Source organism: Hippoglossus stenolepis, chromosome 4, assembly GCF_022539355.2.
Source record: "Hippoglossus stenolepis isolate QCI-W04-F060 chromosome 4, HSTE1.2, whole genome shotgun sequence".
Classification (NCBI taxonomy): domain Eukaryota; kingdom Metazoa; phylum Chordata; class Actinopteri; order Pleuronectiformes; family Pleuronectidae; genus Hippoglossus; species Hippoglossus stenolepis.
Window position 1 is genome coordinate 10,867,188 of NC_061486.1, and position 23,911 is coordinate 10,891,098.

Here is a 23,911-nt window from a genome sequence, read left to right on the forward strand (position 1 = left end):
AAATGGCTCAGTCAGATTCAGTTGGATTATCGGGTACACGTTGTGCCACAGTCAATGACAGCATCAGGAGTTCATGTAGCGATAGCATGTCTGTTTTTGGAGTGGAAGTAAACCCAGAGGCGTTAAAACAGGGTAGGCACAACAGACAATTGCCTGGGGCCATGAGCTGAGAGGGGCCCCTGAGAGCAGCAGTTTATGCTAGTCCATGGCAACAACAATTTAGTAATATTTTGTGGGGTCCGTTTGGGTTCAATGCCGGGCCCTCCTAGGTCCCTTTCGCCTGGGGCCCCCAAAGCCCCTTACAACGCTCCTGGGTACATGTCTCTGTTGGCTCTGGTTGAAATGAACTGTATGGCCTTGAAAGCAGAAGGCCGATATAAATAAACCAAAATATCAATATAATCTTGCCGCATAACTCATAACCAGCACTACATCGATGAAACGTCCCATGGAAATAAGACTCAGCGTCACATATATCTTCTCACATCTTCTTTGTTTATGCACTGACGCCCCCCCTGCAGCACCTTTTCTTCTGTTAAGTTGATGTGAGCTTATTCCCACCCTCTGTCGTACTGGGAGTGTTAAAGCCAGGAAGCCCTGAGGGCACGGCTCTGATAGCAGAGGAGGAGGATTAGAAAGAAACGCTGGATGAATAAAGAGGAAGTAGTCAGTCAGTTATAGGTAATCTAAACCTGTTACCATCAGCGAGAGGCCTATTCGGATTTGTGTGTGTGTGTGTGTGTGTGTGTGTGTGTGTGTGTGTGTGTGTGTGTGTGTGTGTGTGTGTGTGTGTGTGTGTGTGTGTGTTAAGATGTTATCTATGGAAAAAGCTCAGGGAATTTGCCTGGAACAAGAGAAAATGTGGGGACACAAGTCGACTAATAAAAGAGTGAAACTGATAGAAGCTATAATTGCTTTTCCCCATTTGGGGCTCCACTGATGCTTTCCCTATCGGCTCAGGCTATAAAGAGTTTTATCACTCCTGTTTGAAAGCTGTACGTGTGTGTGTGTGTGTTATAATGTGAGCTGGTGACCTGTGATGTGGAACTATGGGGGATTATCAAGTGTCAGAGTGACATATCACTGTAACACAGAGGAGCAGGAGAGGCTGTCATCCTGAAATATGTCTGCGTTTTTACTTCATAACCCCCGAGCCTTTGTATGTGACTATACACTGTGTGTGTGTGTGTGTGCGTCACCTGATTGTGGACAACACTCCCTCTGCTCTACTTCTAACCCTGTGGGAGCACACTTGTCAATATGAGCGAGTGTGGCCGTGACAGTGCATTTATAGAAAACTGCTTCACAGTCAGGATGGGCTGATAGGAGAATAAACACGCCTCTGGCTTGTTCTGCTGTTTTAATTTGTGCATATTTCATCTCAAATCAATTAAAAAACTGCTTTTTTTGCAGCTTTTGAAAGCATCTGTCTGTGTATTAGGCTACAACTCGGATTAATTTCAGTTTTTACAGGATTAGAGTTAAAAGTCCTAAGATTAGATCCATTTGAAGATGATAGATATCAGATTATCTCACTAATAGAAAACTGCAAGAACTGTAGAGACATTTGTTAAAGATTAAAAATAATTACTCCAAGATAATATGAGACATAATGATCATCTGTCAGGCTCAGATCAAACTTAAAATTTGAATTTATTATTTGTACAGTCAGTTGTGTATATTAAATGCCTGTTATATAAACCGATTCACAATCTACTCTCTTGTTCCAAGAGAGGAAATCTTCACCACAAATCTTGTAAAAGAAAAACCAGACACTCGAGGCTTCAATATGTTTTTCACTCTTGAGTGAAACTAAGTAGTTTTAGCCCTGATGAAGCCGCTGAGTCTGGTGAAGTGTTGCTTTAATTGATCTGCATGGGATCATTGGTAATGACTGTGCCACCTTGTTTTTTTGCATTAAAAGCCCTTGTGTCTGACTCTGAACAGTTAAGAGTGAGCTTCTCCTTTTCAACAACTTTCTAAAACCAATTTCCCTTTTAACTATATATCACAGTACAGCAAATGAATCCAAAATGACAAACACAATCACCTGCTGTATTTAATAGTTCCAGAAATCTCTATTGTTCATCTTATCCCCTTCATACTTGGCTTGTGTATTGTTAAAGGCCAAAGGAGGTGCAGTGTTGAATTTAGTGCGATTTGTACACAGTCGGAGTCGAGCAGCAGGACTTTACTTTCTGCAGCTCGATAACTGCAGGTCACTTATGCAGATTCAGAGAGAAAACTGCAACCAGCATTGACACAGGCAAAGCAAACAGCCCATTCCATATAGGCAGGTTTACTGCATTAGTTAAACTGAGGATCAGTGAACTGTGTTTTGCACTAGAATACATGAAACCTTTTTCATAGCCAAGCTAGTTAGGTCTTCTGATTGAAAGCTCCGGATCCGCTGCTAAATGGACCTTGATGGAGCTAAACGGTTTTGTTAATTTGTTTTTCCAAGGTCAAGAATCTCAACTCTGGACAGGAAGTTGGGAATCAACATTTTTGTGACAGCTGGGAGATATTGCTTTGAGTCGATAAACAATACTGACATTTTGCAACTTTGTCTCAATTGGTAGTAGAAGTCCTTTTTGCTTTACTTATTTACTAGTAAAGCAGATTTCTACCGAGTTCAGGAATGTGTTGTATGAAATATCTACGTGTATCTTATAGATGAATATGAAGGCAACATTATTCAACAGCAGTGACCTACATGCATATATGTATTATACATGTAACATTCCACTGAAGTCAGAGCTGTTTAATTCTGACCCACTGACCCAGCTGACACGTCCTGCCAGTCCATCCAGGCGGGCAGAGACATCTGTAACCTCCAGGAGTCTCCTCGCACGTCGCTCCGCGTCCGCAAGGGCTCCGATCACACTGCCTCACCGCTGCGAAGAGGAAGAGAAACCATCCAACATGAACTACTGGTCTGTGTAATGGGAATGTGTGTGTGAATATGAAGGAGGGATTTTAAATGTGTGTGATGTGGACATGTCTGAGTTGAAATGTAGCTCTGGTATGCGGATGCTTTGGTAGCCGGTGTTTTCCTTCTCCTTTCTGCTGCTCTGGTTTCTGTGCAAACACTGATAAATACAATCATCTGCTGCACATACATGGCCGACACCTCGAGCCCTTCCCAGAGAGCAGGGAGGAACGAGGGAACTTAAATAAAGGAGAGGAGGACGGGAGAAGAGAAAGACATTGGGTTGAAACAGAAATAGCGAAACCGAGCAGCCACGCCTGGTTCCACTGCACTGAGAGGGAATTAGAAACAGAGGAGAAGAAAAGAGCACAAACAGATAGAGAGCGGGCTCCAAGTTTATGGGGTTAACCATGCATAGCTTCCTATTACACATGGCATATTTGTGTAGTAGTGGCATCACAACATTTCCCATGCATATTTCTGTGGTGTATGTTTCTCACTCAAGGGCTCTGTGTCTCTCTCACAACCTTTTTTCATTTACCTAACCCTGCACAACAATCATTTTCCATCCTCCTGACCCCAAGTCCAACCCCGAGGAGCAATAACCCCGTCGTGCGAGCGGCACTTCTCCCATAACTATGCAGAGAAGTCATAACAAACAGAGAAGCCTTTAATTAATATTGGGATGTATACATTATACGTATATATATACATATATACATATTTTGGACCCCACAGATACGGATAGCAGAGCTGTTTTGTTGGCGGTGTTGTGGTTTTGGTCGTCATTCCCTGCAAGCCTGTCGGTCCTCTCACTGTGTGTTTTCCCCGAAGATCCCTCCACAACCCAACACAACAAAACCCAACACAACAGGGACAGATATAGACCGACACTTGTGCAACAACAGGCAAGAGCGACTAACCAGAGCCCAAATAATACACAAACGCACACACACAGACACAGATGACCACACGATCGAGCCCGAGACAGACTGTTGTGACGGTTCAGTCGTTACTTTGTGGCCAGAAACATGTCTGACCCTTATCCTCACTTCAAAACATGGAAGAGGGAGATGTTAGCACAGTGTGAGGTCTGAAGGCAGCAGTGACGTGGTGTGTAGAGATCGGTGCAGGTCGACCAGTCCCGACAACTCATGGGAATCTTTGTGCTGTTGTAGAATTCCTACTATAACTGTGTGTGTTTTACATTTGATGGCATTATGTTCTGGAGGATGCTTCCCTGTGTATTAAAAACTTCTAAATTCTGCTTAGTGTCATTTAAAAAGCAACGCCACCATTTTTAAACTTCAAGGACACCAATAGGAATTCTTTTCAGCTCGTCAAGAACCTTTTGTAATATATTGTTTTTTTAAAGATGCTTTTATTAAAGAGTCTGAGAAAATATAATAGCATCAGGGTTTTTTGGGGGGGGTTTGGATTTGAGTCTATTTTTCTTTAAAGAAAGCCTGTGTTAAAAACTGGGAGTGTGGAGCCTGATGGGGACATTTAAGAGACAAATATTTGTAAGAAAAAACAAACTAATGTTACCACCACTGACTCAGACAAATGCCAACAACAACATGTCATCATTCCTGTTCTAAACACAGTTGTGTATTGTTCTTTTGGTTAGCAGTGGCATCAGTCTCCTCACAGAGAAAACAAAATGTGATTACATTACTTTCATTTTCTTTTTTCAAAAATGCACACACACACATCGCAGGGGAACCGGATGTTGCTGCACAAATTCTCACATATGTGATACAACTTTATGATTGTAGTGTTCTCTTGTCTGTGTGAGAGTGGTATGACCCTGAGGAAGAGGAGCTGTGGGCTGCTGATACTCATCACTCTTCAATCTTTGCCCTTTTTTGGATGTAAGTGGGTAATCCTTTGCCTTTGTTGTGGACAGTAGAGAACCTGAATATTACTTGCATCTGCTTTACGTTTCTCTACACTTAGAGCATAGTACCACTTCAGTCGCACTTGCTAGTGAACACAACATGAACAGTTCTAACCACGGTGAAAGGTCACACTTAAAGTGCTTGAGACACATTAGTCCACCGCAGATAAAACCAGGATATATCTGGGGCGATATGTTACATCTTAAGAGAGCCTACGATACTCAACCATTAGAAAATAAAACCGTGATTGATTTAATAAAGCACTCACACACACACACACACAACACACACACACACACACACACACACACACACACACACACACACACACACACACACACACACACACACACACACACACACACACAGCTGTGGCTCAGGAGGTAGAGCCGGTCGTCCACTAACCAGAAGGTCAGTGGTCCGATCCACCACTCCCCCAGTCCTTGGGCAAGATACTGAGCCCCACATTGCCCCATACAGCTGTGCCCAGGGTGTATAAATGGTGTATAGCAGCACTGTGTGGATGGTTGAATGTGAATTGTACTGTAATGCGCTATGATTGGTCAGCAAGACTATAAATACAGTTCATTTACACACACACACACACACCAGACACACCGAGGGCGAGACAGAGGACGACACATCCCTGATTGCTGTTGATACTGTTTGTGCTCCGGCTAATTTAGCTTCCTCTGTTGGACTGATTAGAGTCACTCACTGGCTTTTATCCAATAACAACCAATCACAGACAATCTCCCATTCTCTAAGTTGTGTGTGTAAGTGACGGTTGTGTGTGTGTGTGTGTGTGTGTGTGTGTGTGTGTGTGTGTGTGTGTGTGTGTGTGTGTGTGTGTGTGTGTGTGTGTGTGTGACAGTCACCATCAGTGCAGGTGTTTCCGGTCCAGACGTCGGTGCAGATGCAGCTGAAGCCTGTTTGATCTTCCACACATGTTGCTCCGTTCATACATGGGGACGACAAACACGCATGTTCCACTATCGGCAGGAGAAAGAGATGTCGGAGGTGGAGAGGAGAAGAAATCAGGATGAAATTTAATGACCCAAGACACCAAAACAGGCACTTACAGTTAATAGTAAAATATACATAAGTGGTATAAAATTCATAACAAAGTTTTTGCTCCCTTCACACCTTGTTAACCCTTTCTTTATCTCTGCTGTATCCACAGGCAGTATTTAAATACATTGATTTTCAGGGTCCAGACTCACCAATGTCACAGGTACGTCCTCTGAAACCGTCCTGGCACTCACACTTGTACTCGTTGGGCTCCGTGTTGGTGCAGGTCCCAGCATTTTTACAGGGCTGGTGGGTGCCACAGTAGTTCAGATCTGAAACGATTAAAAAAATATAGGATTGGAGCCTGTTTTTAAGTTACATTTAAGTTCACAGCACAAAACAGCAGAGAAATTACATATTTAATGAATAGGAGATAAAATTATGAGGAAGCAGTTGGATCCAGGTTCACTTTAGCTTGACTTTGGATCAGGAAAAGAGCAGAACACACACATTCGCACACACACACCAGTGTATCCAGGTTGGCTCAGTGTGCTGACTGTGCAGGCCAGTAGCTGCAGGGCCTGTGTTCTCCAGTGTTGAGGTTGATTAAAGCTCTAGTTTCTCTAATGATCTCCTCGGTGCCCACAGTCTCTTTGTCTCACCACAGCATTTCTGAGCGGACTGTGAAACAGCTTAGGACCCCACCTAGCTAAGAGCGCCCAGCCCCACTCACATTCACCTTACCCGAGGCTATCACCTTTCCTCTGCACAATGCACCGTCCCGTGGGCATTTGTTTGGCTCCCAGATCCCAGCAGCTCCCACACTGGGACAGAAGTGGGAGGTGGTCGGTCTTATTCAGGGATAAAGTTGGAGGAACTTTGATAAAGTTTGGTGGGAAACGTTTCAGAGTGGAGAGTGAAACCCAGAGGGAGTTTTTTTGGGTCATCATTCATACTGAAGATCAGAAGGTGCGGGAAGACAACGCCTGACAAACTGCCCCTGTCTAACACACACACACACACGCACGCACGCACGCACACACACACACACACACACACACTGAGCTCCTGACCAGCAAACTATACAATGCCGTTTTCTCTTCCTCACAAAGGGGACACAGATCCATACTTATGGAATTTAGCTGTGGAGAAACTTGGCTGTATCCAGTTGGAACAGAAACAGGACTGGACCGGCAATCAACATCTTTTTACATCTTTAAACACCTTCCCCTTTAGGCTCTGTGCCGGTATCGATAAATAATCAATCTGATGGGGACCGTCTGGGCTAAAATGCCAACACAGATTTCTTCTCCCAGTCCAGCCCAGAACAGAAATATGCTGCTGTCATCACGAAAAGCGATAATAACACTAATATGACTATAGACATTCACCCTGGTGTTCCTAGCATGTGAAGTACCTCAGTATTTGCCTCAGCGACTCATTCATGACTCTGCACTAATGAGCACATCAATGTGTTCGTGAATTTCAAGAGCAACGTCCAATTAAAATTTATTTTATACTTTAAGGTTCACAGAGAGTAAAAAAATATATATATATATGACAAGAATATACAGGTTTTATTCCATAAGGGCACAAATTGGGATGATCTGCCTTTTTACTCTAGTTTTGAATAAATCATTACAGTTTTTAGAAATACTGAATTATTGATACAACTGCTTTCCTAACTAGAAAAAAACATAGGTCATCTTCTGTTCATTTTGAACAGATTGGGATGTGGGATGTTTAAGTGAGGATCATATGCATTTGACAGCAGGCGCAGTGGCCTCGATACTCGCGGCTCCGGTTGTTGAACTGAACAGAAACAGTCATTTCAACCCACTCATTACGAAATGAAAACGTTCTGTCATCTCTATGGCTGCAATGTAACAGTTATCTGACCTTTGTCACAGAGCAGTCCTCCCCAGTTGACGTCACACACACACTGCCAGGGCTCGGTGCAGCTCCCGTACACACAGCCGGGGAACGTCACACACTGGTCACACAGAAGACCTTTCCAGCCGTAATGACACCTGGAGGAGGCGAGCACAGAGACGCTTGTCATATTGAGAGGATTAATAGTAACTGTACCACAGAACTATCTCCATGCTGTGAGAGAAAAAGTTAAGTTAGTAGTTAGACAAAAAACTAAATTTTGCTGTCCCATTTTATAATGAATCACAGATTCATCAGAGACCAGAGACCAGAGACAGAGTCTTATCTGTTTGCGCAATTTCCATTTATTCTTCAAATATTGATAGATAATTTTAGTTTCAAAGTTTTTAAAGTTGAGATTAAATTGCATAAGTCACTTCAGGTGCATAATATAACGGATGATGACAGAGATGCTTTGTTATTCTATCTTTTGTAACTTTTCCTATATTGCTGTTTAACCTGTTGATGCTTGAGGAACATTCACTAATGTTAGTCTATGTAACTTGCTCTGTGGGGGTCTCTTCCACAGCTCCACCAAAGACCTACACTTACAACAAATACATCATTTATCATGTTATATGCTCCTCTTCGCTTCAGTCGTGGTATTTGTGAAGGGAGTTTATTACTTTAACAATTACTAAGGAGATTTTAGCGTGTAGAAAATCCATCAGTTCAGCCAGAACCTGCCTTTTGCTGAAGGATTTCACTGGATTCCAACCTCAGTGTCGATATCTCATCCAGGATGAGCTTCAAAAACAACAACAAAAATCAATACAGCATTTTAGCTGGCCCAGAAAGAATAGGCACCATCGGAGTTGAGAAAGGGTTCAGTAAATTACAGCAGACTTTAATGAAACTGCTTCTTGTTCAGAATACCGCACCACACTGCAGTGTACTGTTAAAATGTGAGGCTATCTTGTTGTGACTGATGAGTTGACTCTGCTTCACAGTGAACCCATGATGGTTTGACTTTGTACATTGGGACACTGAGGTCAGAATTATGTCATTAAGCCTTGGATTCTGTTTCATTAGTCCCTTTGGTGGAAATGATAAAACTCCTTTAAGTAACCTTCTGACTTACGTGCATTCTCCTGGTGCAGTACAGGAGCCGTGGACCTGATGACACCCCTGCCTGCACACCGCTGTGAACACAACATGCACACACACACACAAATAGAGCTGTTAGAGACAAGAAAAGAGTCAATCAAAACAGCCAATAAACACTAATATCATCACATAAATAAATAAAAAACACTTTCAGTTGTGTGACATGATGTTTGTCAGATGTTCTCAATTTGTCTGTCATGCACCCCTTTAAAAGTTGACCCCACAGCCCCCTACTGCAAAACGGATTTCATCTTTAACAATCATTAATGATGATAACAATAAGGATTGTTTGTGTCACTGCACAGAAAATACAACTTTATAACTAAATTAACATTCTGTTGTCACCCATCAATTACATTAAACCTGGATAAAGAAGAGATGATTAATTAGCAATCAATCTTCACAGTGTTCTCAATGAACAATTACAAAATGTTTCATCTGTTCTTTATGTACATTTCATGCATTCCTTTGTGACATTGTTTCCTCGAACAATTACTCAGAGTTTCCATTTTAGGAACCAGACAGTAAAAACTCCACCATGAAGAGAAGCCTCCAGGCGGTAACGGAGGTGCCCTGCTAATTTTTCAAACTTCCTGCTTCTCTACAGCCCAATCAGCAACCTGCTGAGGAGGAAGTCGGATGAAGTGAGACAGGGCTGGGACGGGCAGGGCTGCAGGATGTCCTTTTACTACTTGTGTGTCCTTCAGGGTTCCCATGGTTTCCACTCCGGTTTCCTACATTCCCTTTTACCATCACAACATGATGGCAGCGCTCCCAGGTCACACCGTGAGGTCGTCCAGCCGATGAGTCACAGACAGTGCTGAGCCCTGAAGGCTGTCAGTTTTATTGACATGACTGCACATAAATGCGTGGTTCCAAAATAAGACATCTCCAGCAATATGAAATTCCATCACTGGTTCACAGACGAAGCTAAGGGTCAAGTTTATTTAAACAGTCCTGAACAGTTTCAAAGAGCGTCAGAGGGATTAGACAGGAAAAGAAGGAAACCATCATGGAAAGCCTTTTAAGAAACCCTGGAAAGGATCGTTAAAGAGGAAACCCCCTTCCAGTGCGAAGGGAAATGAGAAGCAAATCATCCATGACTTCAAATAATGTCGAGGCCAATGAGGCCTTGAAGGACTGAAAACAATCATCATTTCATTTGTGGATTGTAATTATCAATATCAGTAATTTCAAGGAACCAACATTTTTTCAGATCTGATGTGTGTATGTTCTTTTTAAAAGGGAACACATTAGCCAAATTTTTCCCTTTCACATTCATTTACCTCACTGGCTTTAATGTTACCTTTTTGAAAAGCATGTTGATGAGTTAAACGCTTAAATTTAATAGATCTATTAATTTCTACTGATTTCCAAAACAAACATTTAGGACCAATGCTCATTTCAAAATGTATAAGGGACCTAATAGTGTGACATCATCTACCACAGCAACAATTTAGGTTTCCTATCTCACCTTCTTTGCACTCGGGCCCCGTCCAGCCCTCCATGCAGACCTTGGAGCCGCTGGGGTCGCAGCTGAAGTGACCGAAGAAGTCGTCGCGGGCTCGGCAGAGTTTGTTGCAGAAAGGTCCGTAGTAGTTGGTGTCACAGCGGAAGCGAAGACGGTACTCTAGAGTGAGCACCGGTCCGTGGTGGCGATACGCCTGCCACTGTTCACCGGGGTTCAACATGGAGGAGAGGAGGACTCGCTCAATTAACTGGCCTGAAGGAAGAGGAGAGGAAGACATACTTTGTAGAAATGTGTAGACGTAAAGTCGATTTTTTTGATCCACTTGATGTATAAACACCTCAAAGGCTCATTTATGCTCAGCATTATATTCATATACAGATATACTGTCCGTGCTCTGCATTTACTTTGTCTGTATATTTGTGCACGTCTTCTGAAAGCTTATGGATAAAGACGAAACAGACGAAATAAAGCAGTACCACCGGAAATCATGGGGGGCAGTATAGCCAATAGTTCCAAATAGACAAACATAGGACATGAGGAAGAAATTTCAACAATGGCCAAACTTTTTGATCAGAGACTTTAAGAGTTGGCAAGTTGGACCATCAGTGTTTTCAACGCATTTTGCCTCTTTTTAAAGAATTTCATTATCACAACCTCCTCCACTGTCACCATGTTTATAGTTGTGAGAAACGTTCGATTCTGTGCAGCCCTCTAGTGGAGATACTGCTAAACAACCATGTCATTTTCAATGTCAACCAAAGGGACGCATGGGAGTAAGGGACGGTTACATATCTCTCTAAATAAATTCAGCATAAATTAGCCGTAAAAACTTGAAAAGGTGAATGTGTCACAAATAATCCAGCAGTTACGATGCAGCATTAATATAAATGTGATGTCATGTTTGGGGCCACCTGGTACTTTCAGAGTTCATTGTGGCTCTTTAGCTGTTAAATTGTCCACTATGTTCACCAGCTGGTTTCTTTGTCTTTTACTTTGTAACTCAGCTGCGCCGTCACTGTACAGTGGGCTTTAAGAGCTTTTTCACTGAAAACAACAGCCCGTGGCAAGAAAGAACACTGATTAGAGCGGCCGTAAAATCAAAACAATGAAATAAAAGATATTAAACCCAATGAGGAGCTGAAGATAACTGCAGACTCCACTGATTACTCCCTGTGGGTTTGTTACCTTTTTTAGGTGGTACAGTTGTTCAAAATGAAAATATAAATGGGTGCAGCTTAAACTTCTCGGCGGCTTTGCATGCACCGCTCATTAAATAGAAACATTTTACGACAAGAGAAAATCATGTGTTTCTCACGGTCGGGGTGAGTGAACTTCTCTTTAACTCTTTCATCCTTTAATTTGTTTAGGATTTCTCGGGCAGGATTTCCTGGGTACAACAGTCAGCATCACGGCGCTTGATTAGACAGTGAGCGTTTGAACAGAAAACTACAAAAAAGTTGTGTGTGGATATTGATGGAGACAAGAGTCAACTGTAGGACCAGACAAAAGGGGACGAGGGTCTGCAGGGAAGAGAGGGGCCAGCCCGAACACCAGAGAGGACCAGACGAGGCCCAGGGGCAGCGGCTGCTGATCCTGACCCCTGGAGGGGATTTCCCAGAGGCTCTGTCCCCCCAACTCAGTTATAATCTCTTCTGACAGGGTATTAACACAAAGCATTGAGAATATGTGTGCGAGTGTATGTCTGTGTGTATGTGTGTGTGTGTGTGTGTGTGTGTGTGTGTGTGTGTGTGTGTGTGTGTGTGTGTGTGTGTGTGTGTGTGTGTGGGATGGTGGTGAGGATGAAGGGAAAGATTGTGAGATAGTAACACAGAAAGGAAAGGGAAGCCACGTTGGACGTAAGTCAGTGATGGAGAGACAGCGTGTGTGTGTGTGTGTGTGTGTGTGTGTGTGTGTGTGTGTGTGTGTGTGTGTGTGTGTGTGTGTGTGTGTGTGTGTGTGTGTGTGTGTGTGTGTGTGTGTGTGTGTGTGTGTGTGTGAGAGACAGAGGCAAACAGAGCCAAAGAGGAAGGGAGGCAGCTATTAGCAAACACACATAACAAACTGCCTGATGGAGAGATGAGATCACTGTGGTTTGACACAAAGGAATGAAAACAGGGGCACATATTGGCCAGAGGTGCGTGTGTGTGTGTGTGTGTGTGTGTGTGTGTGTGTGTGTGTGTGTGTGTGTGTGTGTGTGTGTGTGTGTGTGTGTGTGTGTGTGTGTGTGTGTGTGAGTGCGTGCATGTGTGTATTTAAGAGAGTAAAAGAGGAATGGGTTTAGAACGGACACTGAGCAAACTGTTAGCTCAGCCATGTAGTCAAATCTGAGGGCCCACTTTTCCTAACACCCATCACGCAACTGAAGTGCATTGTGGGTTTTTCATTATTTTATGACTCTGGTGTGTCAAACGGCTAATTCCATCATCACCTCTTCTCTGCCAGAGGAGAAGAGCAGCGGAAGCTAAAAAAATAGCCGCATTAGCAGAGAACAAAGCAGGGAAGGGGTATAACAGAGTATGATTTCCTCTGTAATGTGATTCGATGAGATGCAACAACATGTGAACACAAGAACAGAGAAAGAGGCTGAGAGATGGAGAGAGAGGCTCGAATACGAGGTGAGAAAAACAACAGCATGAACACGTCTTTGAAATCACACTTTCAGAGACAAACAGGGTTTGTATCTGCAGGTAGACACTTGAATCTCTTCCTCTGGCCTCTGGTGATTGTCCCCACTGCCTAATATCAACTGTGAAATACTTGCTCTTAAATGTAGCTGCAGGAGAGGAAATACCTCTACTCCACTTTGTATTCCATATAAATCAGTAGATTATTGGAAACCAATGCATCAGCAAGGTAGTGATTCTTGATTTTGTTTTCTGTTGTGATGTTTCCATGACTGCTCCAGTGAACTTTCTGTAGTCTGGATAAAAGCACAAAGTCTAAACATGTGTCTTGAATTCTAAAGACAAGCTGGTTTACATTATAACGCTTTAATATTGCAGTCCACTTTCTCTCCAGTGGCGGTTGCAATTTTGTGGTTGCGAGTGCTGCCTCAATACAATTGACTCATGGGTGACCACAGCTGCGTATATGCACCCAGAATGACCTTATACATGAGTTAACACAGGGTTAATATGGAGGAAATTAAACTGCTGCTACTTTAACACGATTCTAGTAGATTACACCAAGCATGGGCGACACAGTGTCGCAGTGGTTAGTACTGTTCCTTCACAGGAACAAGGTTCTGGGTTTGAACCTGAGGGAACTTTCTGTGTGGATTTTGTATGTTCTACCTATAGGTTTGCATGGGATTTCTCTGGGTACTCCAGGTCCTTCATAGTCAAGACAAGCAGATTAGGTTAATGAGACTAAATTACCTGTATAGGTGTGAATGTTATTGTTAATGGTTGTCTGTCTCTGTATGTCAGCTGGTGATACCCCGCCTCTCACTAATTGTCAGCTGGGATTGGCTCCATCGACCCCACGACCCTTGAAGGGATAGTTCACCCAAAAATGAAATTCACCCATTATCTACTCAGATGGGGAAGTGGGTGAAGTGTTTGAGTCACCCAGGTTTCAGGGGTAAACAGTGTTCAAATCCAATACAATTGAAGTAACTGGGGACCACTTCTTCAAACAGCAGAAAAAAACATAAAATGCCTCCATACTGCTCCTGCATTACTTTAAGCTAGGTGTACTTGATAAACTGCCTAATGAGAGTGAATGCAAAACTAAATAGTGCTCACACAAATGACTTCCATGAAATAGTCCCCAGGTTAGATGAAAAAGAACAGAGACATTCCTGAACTCACCCACTAACAGTATTATAAGAAACATTTCAGTTACGATCTCTTGTGGTTTTACTTCCAAGTAAGAGGGTTTAGATAATCTGGCTAAACTGTGAGTCTGTTTGCAATTTGTCTGGATATTTGTGTTTATTATCCGGCTGGACATTGATTTTACAGATCTCAGCGAATACTTTGGGGAGTAAAAAGCCATTATAAGCGAAAATAATAAGGAGAAAAACTGTGTAAACAAAACAAATGCCGGAGAATCCTTTGCACATTAACACTAGCGACATTTTATTTTAACAAAACTCAGTGAAGGTCACTGTGTCGATGCACAAAGAGCATCGTTTTTCTCACTATTTCCAAGGAGACACAGTCGGGCTCAGTAATCCTTTCTGATGAGCAGCCGGGCTTGATAAGTCCATTCAGACTGCTACAGGACGCCCGTGTTTGGGCTGAGCTAAGCTGGCGGCCTAGTGAACGGCTTTAGACCCAATGTAAAGGCTGTCAGTGAGCTCCGGTGGAAACAGCACATAATGCAAACAAGATGTAAGAGCGGTGCTGGAGGACAAAGGGAAGGAGAGATGGAAGAGGACGGGAGAGACGGACACAGAGACGGTGAGGGATCTGTGGTGCAGCTCTCATTATCTCAGCTATCTTTTGGATACGACCACGGTCCCTCCCCTGGCTGAGAGCGAGGCAGAGGATGGTGGGATGAAAGGGAAGTCTGTGGCATGACAGGAATGAGGAAAGCATACGAACATCTGTCTCCATCCGTGTGTGTGTGTGTGTGTGTGTGTGTTTGTCTTTTTATAGCATGCAGCTCACATTCCCTGTCATGGAGCTTTTCCTGATTATGAGGAGAAACAACAAGGAGACGAGCAGGAAATTAAAGGGTCTGGATAAAAGACCCTCTAACCTCGTACGATCACAGACATAAACACACAGAGGATATTTTCACATTGTTTCACAACGTTGAGCCACACTTCTCGTAAACAAGCCCTCACAGAGTTGTTGCCTTTATAAATGTTGCTCGATGAAAACAAATCTGTTCTTGGTGACATGGGGAGAACACTGGCCTTCAAACCCAAAACACGATCGTCTAACTTCTTGACACGTGTTTAACTGTGTTATACGTCATTACGCAACAGGAGGTTTTAGAAAACAACATGTCAAAAATCATCAGGAACCACAAAACAGAGGTGAAAACCAAACTGCACTGACAGCTCTAAATCTAACTGAGTCAGAGTTTACTTTAGCTGGAGCCGATTCATCAACTTTTTCCAACCAGATTCTTGAAAAATCTATTTTGATTCTTCAACTCCTTAGTGATGTGGTGGAATAACGATTTGTAGGACGTAAATTTCACTCCGAAAAAAGCATAAGGAGGAGGAGAAACATTCATGATAAAAATATCAACAGAAAATTCCTCTAAGCCGGCAGGCCCACAAAGATAGTGAACTGCATCTTCACCTGACTCTGCTGTGTCGTTATCGTAGTCCAGAGCCTCCAACACGAGAGAGAAGGACTTCTGTCAAGGAAACACAGAGAAAACATCTGTCAAGCATGTGTCACAAACATACATCTGAGTTTAACATCACATTTAACTATTTAAACAGAGTCTAAATCGACAGATAAGAACTATATTCACGATCCAGCTTTCCTCGGAGGTGATCTCTGGTGCCTGAAGACTGTGAATACAAGTTTCAGGCCTTTAAACATTCATCATTGTTTTCTTATGTCTCTTATGTTCATCTCCTGAAGTTGTTTTTGTGGATGTGGTCTCGAGTCATGTTTTAATTTTGTGTTTCTGACCTGAATGTGAATGAAACTGATTAAGCACCAGTCTTTGGTTTGATAGATTTATGAATTTAGAATTGTGATATTGATATTTGGGACTACTGATTGCCAAGCCTCTAAAAAACATGAGCTACACAGGTAAACATGTTGTTGTTCATCTCCACTATAGGTACACTATCAGGTACAGAGGGTTTCGGTGTATGTATGTATTTTATTCCCACCTCTCCAACCATCCATTGTCATTATATAATTCTGCAGGTAAGGGCCGAATGAAAACACACTACCACACATATTTTCTGCACATTTCATTACTTTCACAATTTAAGGTGTTTACTGGCCCATATAGGCAGTATTTGTGTCAGAATGAATACAAGCTATATCCTGCACTTGATTCAAGAAAACATCGACCTGCAGCCTTGTAGACAGAGATAAAAAAGAAGGGCCGTTGAGGGAGGACATCCAAAAAACCTGTTCATGAGCATGATGCTTGATTGTGCTCTTCTTTTACACTCTGCAGCCTGGCCTATAGCTTGTATTTCTCCTGGATGGCCTTGGCATGGGCTGTATCACGCATTTACAATATACATGACTACATTTGAATATGAATATATATTAAAATTCAGATTTGTATGCATAGATAATGTGAGGGTTGGTCGTCCTGCAGATAGGGGACATCTTCATATGACGACTTTGAGCTTAAAGAGATTTCACACTGGAGAGATAACAAAGGACATGTGTTTTTTCTTCCTTCTTGCTCTTTTCTGATGCATAATGATTCAGACCAACTCTTTCCCCTAGAACTCTTTCCCTCTCTCTCTCTGTCTTTCGGTTCTTGCTCCATCGACCCATCCCTCCCTCTGTGAAACACGCCGCTGCCTGCCATGCAAATCTCTTTCCGCCCTGTGCATCGTGCATGAGGTTTCTCCTGAGGGGGCACATGGATGTGTAGTCCTCTTTCTTGACGGAGCGCACAGCCAGAAGGGGGGGATGAAAGGGAGGAGAGGAGGCAAAGTATGGAGTAAAGGGAGACGAGCAAGGTGTGAAGTGAAGGAGAGAAGGATCCGGTGGGAGGTAAAGGGCAGGAGGTCTGCTCAGTCACTGAAGTTATAGAGGTGAAAAGAGGCAAAGGAGCAGAAGAGAAGATGAAGGGTTGCAGTGGAGGTGCAGTAATGTTGGGGTGAGAAGATTGGTGTGGATGAAAACACTGACTCAGGGATTTCGGTCCAGTATGTCTGTATTCAACAGATGATGAGATGGGAGGAAAGAGTGCGCAGGATGATTGTAGAACAGGAGAAAAGGATGGAGAAAGTATAATTACACAGGCAGTATGTAAAGATAAAGGGCAGAGGATGATAGATGAAAAATGCCACTGTGGCAGCTGCGGAATAACGATTTGTACGACTCCTGGAGTTTTTTTTAGAACCCAGAGGTCGGAGGGAGGTGAAACAGAAGCAGCACAAGATAAAAGAGAAAAGATTAGAGCAGAAGACAAAAGAGAGAGGATGAGATCAGATAAGAAACAAGTAGTAGGGGAGGTGGAGGAACACCCACGCAGTATTTAGAAGACATGGTGCTAATGAGATGTGCTGGTTGCAGAGGGCAGGCAGCCAGTTCATTAAAAGCGGCAGATTGCAGCTCGCCCACAGATGGGCCAGCTGGAGTCAGTAAGCTTCGGCTTAAAATTCTCACCTGAAGTCATGTTCAGCATTTAAGATTCATATCTGAGTGTGGTGAGATCCTGCAGTCGACTAACATCAGCTCTGCACAGAAGCAGTGGAGGAAGACGAGGCTCTCAAAATCATTTATAAGTAAAAAGATAGATATTAGAATTAAAATGACTTCAAGCATTAAAGTAGAAATACTGCTTCTGCACTATCTGCACTGTCTGGACTATATATATATATATATGACATTATTAGATGGTGGCACGTTGGTGCAGTGGTTGCACTTTCGCCTCACAGCAACAAGGATATCAGTTTGAGTCCTGAACTCTGTATTGAGTGTCTGCGTGGGTTTCCTCCTACAGTCCAGGTTATGGTTGATTGGAGACTTTAAATTGCCCGTAGGTGTGAATGTGAGTGTGGATGGTTGTTTGTCTCTGTATACCCGACCTGTGATACGCTAGCGACCTGTTTAGGGTCTATAGCCCAACTCTCATCCAATGGGATGGGATCCACCCCCTTGAACCTCAAAGGACTAATAATGGATGGATATGATTATTAATAGACACTTAATCCTGGTGCATCAATGTCTAAGTTCAGTTTTTTTGTTGTAGATGCTTGAGGTGGAGTTTTCAACCAAAGGCACGAGACCCCTCCTATGGGTCAACATATGATTCCTATGGGTCATGAGTTGTTTAATTGGGCAGGAAGGAACCCCCCCCAAAAAATGTAATCTGTTTGACCCCATTTTTCTCTTTTTTAAAAAATAGATACTTTGTCATCTTTGGGCCTCAAACACGTATTTAAATAAAACAATTTGAAGCATTAGAAGTAAAATGTTTGATTAAACTGTTACCAACCCATACACATATGAATCATGACAAGTGACTCCCACAGACAATGTCTTTTACAGTGTAACAAGTCAAAAAGATTACAGAGCCCCTGGTTTATTTATAACCTCTGGAGCCACAACTTTTTCTACTCCTCTAAAGTGAACAAAGTATTGTGTACAACCCTAATATGAACTACCACTCAGATAACTGAAGAGGAGTAATATAAAGTAAAATAAAAAGGAAATAGTGAAGTAAATACAGTAGAGCGCAAAAGGTTGAGTCGTTCTGCTTCCAGGGCCCTGCAGAGTAAAGGTTGCAGCAGTGTATAATCAGCACGTCTCTGCTGCAGCAGGTTGATAAATGTTCTGTGGATAAAATGCTGCTAGACATTTTGACAATAAGGACAATTATGATGAACTGCCCACTACTGCAAAATGCTCACACAGCATTACCTCAGTGCTGGACTGCTCACAGACCTCTGAGCCTTATCATCTTTCCAATCGCTCACCCTCCCTCGGCCCTCACCCTTCCTTCCATCCTCTGCATGCGTCTCTTCCCGTTCTCTTCCCTCACCTTCTTCTGCCAGACACTACTGCAGGTTAGGACCTGTGGGAGTCTTTCTCTTTTCTGCTATCTTAATCACCCCCCCACCTCAATGCACACACCCTCACCTATTCACCCACAAGCGCATGCAGCCAGGTAAACCATGATGCAGTCATTGATACAGGAAGGGCATATCAGCGGTCTGTCCTGTTTTTAAGGCTGGGGTCTTGTACAGAAGCCTCGAGAGGGTCACATCAATCATGGTTACCAAGTTCAAAAATCACAACAACCCCTGATAAGACTTTGTGAACAGATCACCTACAATGACAGCTTCCCGACAACCTTTCCAAAACACACACACATTCACACGGACACCGTGGCAATTTGTTGTTGCAATCACAGCGTGACGTCAGAAAGGACATTAGAGGCCAGGACAGGCGGAGTGGTCTGATACAGGGTTTGAGAATAAAACAATACGCACAGAGAGGAAAATCCAAAGGTGAACACAACAAAGACGAGGCTGATAAGATCACAGTCAACGATAATGTGCTATTTTTACCTCCTTCTCTCACAAACATGTCAGTGTTACTTGTGCCATTTGTGGTGATAATTGCCAAAGTGATGAAAGCAAGGAAATTACCTAATGGGAAAGGTGAACATGTGTGTTGAATGTGCAGTGTGTGTGTGTGTGTGTGTGTGTGTGTGTGTGTGTGTGTGTGTGTGTGTGTGTGTGTGTGTGTGTGTGTGTGTGTGTGTGTGTGTGTGTGTGTGTGTGTATGCGTGCGTGTGAGGATGTGTGTGAGCATTATTTTGTATCCACTATAGCCATGTGAGTGTGGGAGGAAGTGGCGACGCGTTGTCCATCCTTGTTTACAGTCTTTGTGAATAAGGCCCATTAAGCTTGACCATCACTCCATATTTGGCCTTAATGGACAGACGTGCCTTTGAAGATGCACAATGTAATGTTTGGATTGTGGATTCAACCCTGTGATGCAGGGAAATGAATATGAAATACAAATGTGAATTTGTACACAACATATCAGACACAGTAGCTATATGTAATCATATAAGTAATCATAGTTGTCAGCTATGTCCTGAGAAAAAAGTACATTTTCAAAGTGGATGTTTGATTTCCTCTAAATCCAGTCAGGGCCCAAAATCATTTCTTAACTCACGTCCACTTCAAAGCATTAATGATCATTTTGTCTGCAACATCTGAGCCTGACTCCTGTGCTCCTGTACAGAAAAAGCTCATTTTCATTCAGACCTCACGCTTACTGTTGCCAGTCATGACCCGTGCAGATGGTCTGAGCCTGGCATGGCCGCGGAGAGAACAGGGGTTTCCCAAAAAACACGAGACGACATCAAAACATGAGAATTAGACAGGATGATAAGTCTGCCCTTCCCTCGGGCTGCAGGCTGTCTGGTCGTCTGGCCCCGTCCCTTCGCCTGCAGCCTCACACCAGTCCAACAAACAGCGACAAAGCTCTGGATTAGAGCAAACTATGCTTATTCAAACCACTGGGCAGACATTTGTGAGGGCATGAAAATTGTATTAAGTGAAGGGTTTAAAAAAAGTCAAACTTGTTTTTTCCATCCTACAAACATCACTGCCTCCTCCACAACTCCACTTCCCATTCCTCGCCTCCAGTTTCTCAGGCAGCCCCCATCCCATCCCCTCCATGCCATCCCTCCCTCTCTATCTCTCTCTCTCTCTCAGACATGGGCAGGGTAGGATATCCCGACAAAGCCGGGCTGTACAAACACAGCTCTGCGACAGGAAGGACTCCCAGCCCTGAGAGAGGAATTTCCCCTCAGAGCACACACACTAATGCATACATGCTTACACACACACACACACACACACATACATGCAAGTGTCCACAACCATGCACACACAACCCTGACACACGCAGATGGATTCAATATTACCCTGGTGCCAATATCTATGTCTCTATATACAATGCTTTCATTCAGCACTGAAAATATTAGTCCACTTATCACAATAGAGATTGCAGTTGGCAAAGTGTCATTTGTCAGTTGAGACAACAGGATTTGGTTTTGGCTTTTATCGTCCGACAAGAGCTATTGTATCATCTGTGGAGCCCTGAAAGTAACAAAACTGGTAACACTTTGATTTACATTTTCTATTTGATTCACTTGGGGTCATTTGTCCTGCCGTTCGACTAATTTGATCTTTTAGCTCAGTTTTTGTTCTCGACCAGATGCTAAATGCTTCACTATTGAGCAGGATTTTAGGGTGAAAATAGCAACATAAAAAAACAATATGAGCAGTGAGAATGAATCAAAGTAGTACATCTTTACACAACGAGATGAAACACAATATAAAGGTCTGTAAAGCCAAGAGGAGCTGCAGGTGATAATTATCTCTTGGTTCATCGAAGCCTCTTACATTAAATATTGTTTTCACATTGCCATTTGATACTTTCAACATTGATTCATAATTCATTAATTTATTGAGGAATTATTGTCAGAACTTGCTAAGTTGTACACTTGCCTGCAAATCAATGCCACATTTTTACATGTTCAGCTGACCTGTTAGCAAATAAAACCAAATAAAGCAGTTTAGGTTTTTAGGTAAACTGCCTCAGAAATAATTGGATAATCATAAAAAAATTATAGACCTGTTAAATATTGGTGTTACCACACAAAATATATCAAACTATAATACTGTAGACTACAGTTTATAATAAAGAGCATAGATATAGATTTACTTGATTATTTTTTTACTTCAGTTAAGCTATCAGTTGATATAATAAATCCAATAAAAAAGAAACCCACTCTACATTTATTCACCAGCTCATTTGATTTGATTCTTTATTTCCATTTGTTTATTTGTAATTATTACTTTATGGTCTTGGCCCAAATTTAATCATTTATGTTTCCCCTGCTTTCACCAGGCAGCACTTCCCTCCCTCACCACCTCCTGCTAATCCATATATACAGTAACAATGAGCGACGGGTGTGTTCACGTATTCAGAGCAGTGATTAGTTCAGGGAGACAGATGCTGGTTCACCTACATATTAATTTACTCTCTCAAAAAGTAAATGACTTTCTCCTTAAAGGAGAAAATGAAAAAAATAGCTTTTGTCTCCATCTTTTTGGAGATGAAACAATTGTACTTAGAACTGCTCTGTATGTTTTTTGAGTCACGGTTAAGCCTGTATGCAGTAATTAAACCAATTAACAATCAACACAATAAAAAAAAAGCTTGTTGTTTTTATACACCTGCTACATCAGAACGCTCAAGTAATTACAGACGCACACAGGCAAATAGACTAAAATCAACACACACACAAACACACACACACACACACACGGGTGCACACGAGTATGCAAACAGTTGTCATGACAGCAGCTGTGTCTGTGCCGGATTGGATGGCTGACACCTTACCTGCACTACCAATTAGCAGCAGGGGTAACCACAGTAACAATGACATTACTATTCCAGAGACAAAGCTGCAGGTTAACATTATTTTAAGATGAGTACATATAAACATGAGAGTGTATGGATGTTTGCGCCAGCTGCTTCAGACCCATTGTGTCACTGCGTGGTTCTCAGCTTATAACAACAGATACAAAAAATGAATCTCTTTGGACCATCTTCTTTTTCTTGATAATTTTCTTGATCCACCAGAGACACACCCGCTGTCTCTGCTGGATCACGACGTGGCCAGTGCCCAGGAGAGTAAGCCACAGGATCTTCTGCTGGCTGATTTGTGAATTTCTGCGGATATGAGCCAAAGCAAGTCATCTCCCTGTCCTCAGGTGGAACACACATACACGAGACAAGGAATTAGACCCCTGATGTGCAGCCATCGACCCCACCCTGCTCTGATGACCCCGTCTCTATAATTACATGTCTCCGTTCTCGCATTCTCGCCGTCTCTTCTGTTTTTCTTTCATTGTGAACATAATTAGCATCAGACTATATCCTCCCCTCCTTGCCCTCACTCATTTTCAATTTACCCACAGCCACCGCTGCCACCATGTCACCGCTCGGTCTTCCTCCAAATTCACTGTGGAGTTATACATAAAGACGGCATTAAAAGTCATGTATTCAGAATCCCAGTGACACTACAGATGTGTTATCACCTCCAACTGGTGCAGCAATATATAGTTTGTTTTCTGTTGTAGTGGGACAAGGTGGAAGTATTAATCCATGTATACAGCTAGTTAAGTCCAGTAACAAGGGGGTCAAGCCCCCTTCAGAGTTTCACAAGATAAAAAGTTTCCTGATTTAAGTAGTGAACGAAAAATAAGTTCTCCCACTAAAAAAACATTAGTTTTATTTTGTATTTTCTTCAATCTTTGCTCTTCTGTGAAATATTGTATGATTGAACCTTTCATAGGTATCTAAATAAAACCATCTGAGAGGTTTACAGGCCGAATGTCTGTGGTGGAACAAAAATTTCATATATATACACCTCCCTTCCATACACACACACACACAAACATACACACACACTACCTCATGCTGCTTATGATTCTCTCAACAGTGTGGATGAGCCATCATGACTCACACACACACACACCCCACACCCAAAACACCTGTGTCCCCACACTGAGATCATCCACGGACCACCCCGCACCTTCCTCCCTTATCTGACTCTCACTTCCTTCTTCAGTGAGACGCCCCTCTGCACTGCTTACATCAACTTTACCCTTTTACCCATTAATCTCCACTGTTCCTACCACCCTCCACCCCTGCTTCACATCCCCCCCATCACAAGCCAGACTGACACAACTCCACCCCCTCACCCCCTTCTCTCCGACTTCCGCAGGAAATTACCTCGTCTAGCCACTCGACGCTTCACAGCCACGGCTGCACTTTCAGAGTCATTATGAGTGAGAAAATAGAATGTGGGATGTGTGTGTGTTTGTGTGTGTGTGTGTGTGTGTTGTCAGAT

General features: G+C 42.8%; 1 protein-coding gene across 1 annotated transcript in view; it reads right to left on the reverse strand.

The window, feature by feature from the left end:
* The window catches only part of LOC118105887 (protein jagged-1b), a 42,656-nt gene that overhangs the window by 3,635 nt on the left and 15,110 nt on the right, over nt 1–23,911 (reverse strand). Inside the window, exons 3-9 of the mRNA XM_035153888.1 lie at nt 15,616–15,673; nt 10,358–10,606; nt 8,858–8,918; nt 7,744–7,874; nt 6,057–6,176; nt 5,712–5,825; nt 2,784–2,897 (exon numbers count right to left, since the gene is read on the reverse strand). Coding sequence (XP_035009779.1) covers nt 2,784–2,897; nt 5,712–5,825; nt 6,057–6,176; nt 7,744–7,874; nt 8,858–8,918; nt 10,358–10,606; nt 15,616–15,673 — 847 coding nt within the window. The remainder of the gene's footprint in view (nt 1–2,783; nt 2,898–5,711; nt 5,826–6,056; nt 6,177–7,743; nt 7,875–8,857; nt 8,919–10,357; nt 10,607–15,615; nt 15,674–23,911) is intronic.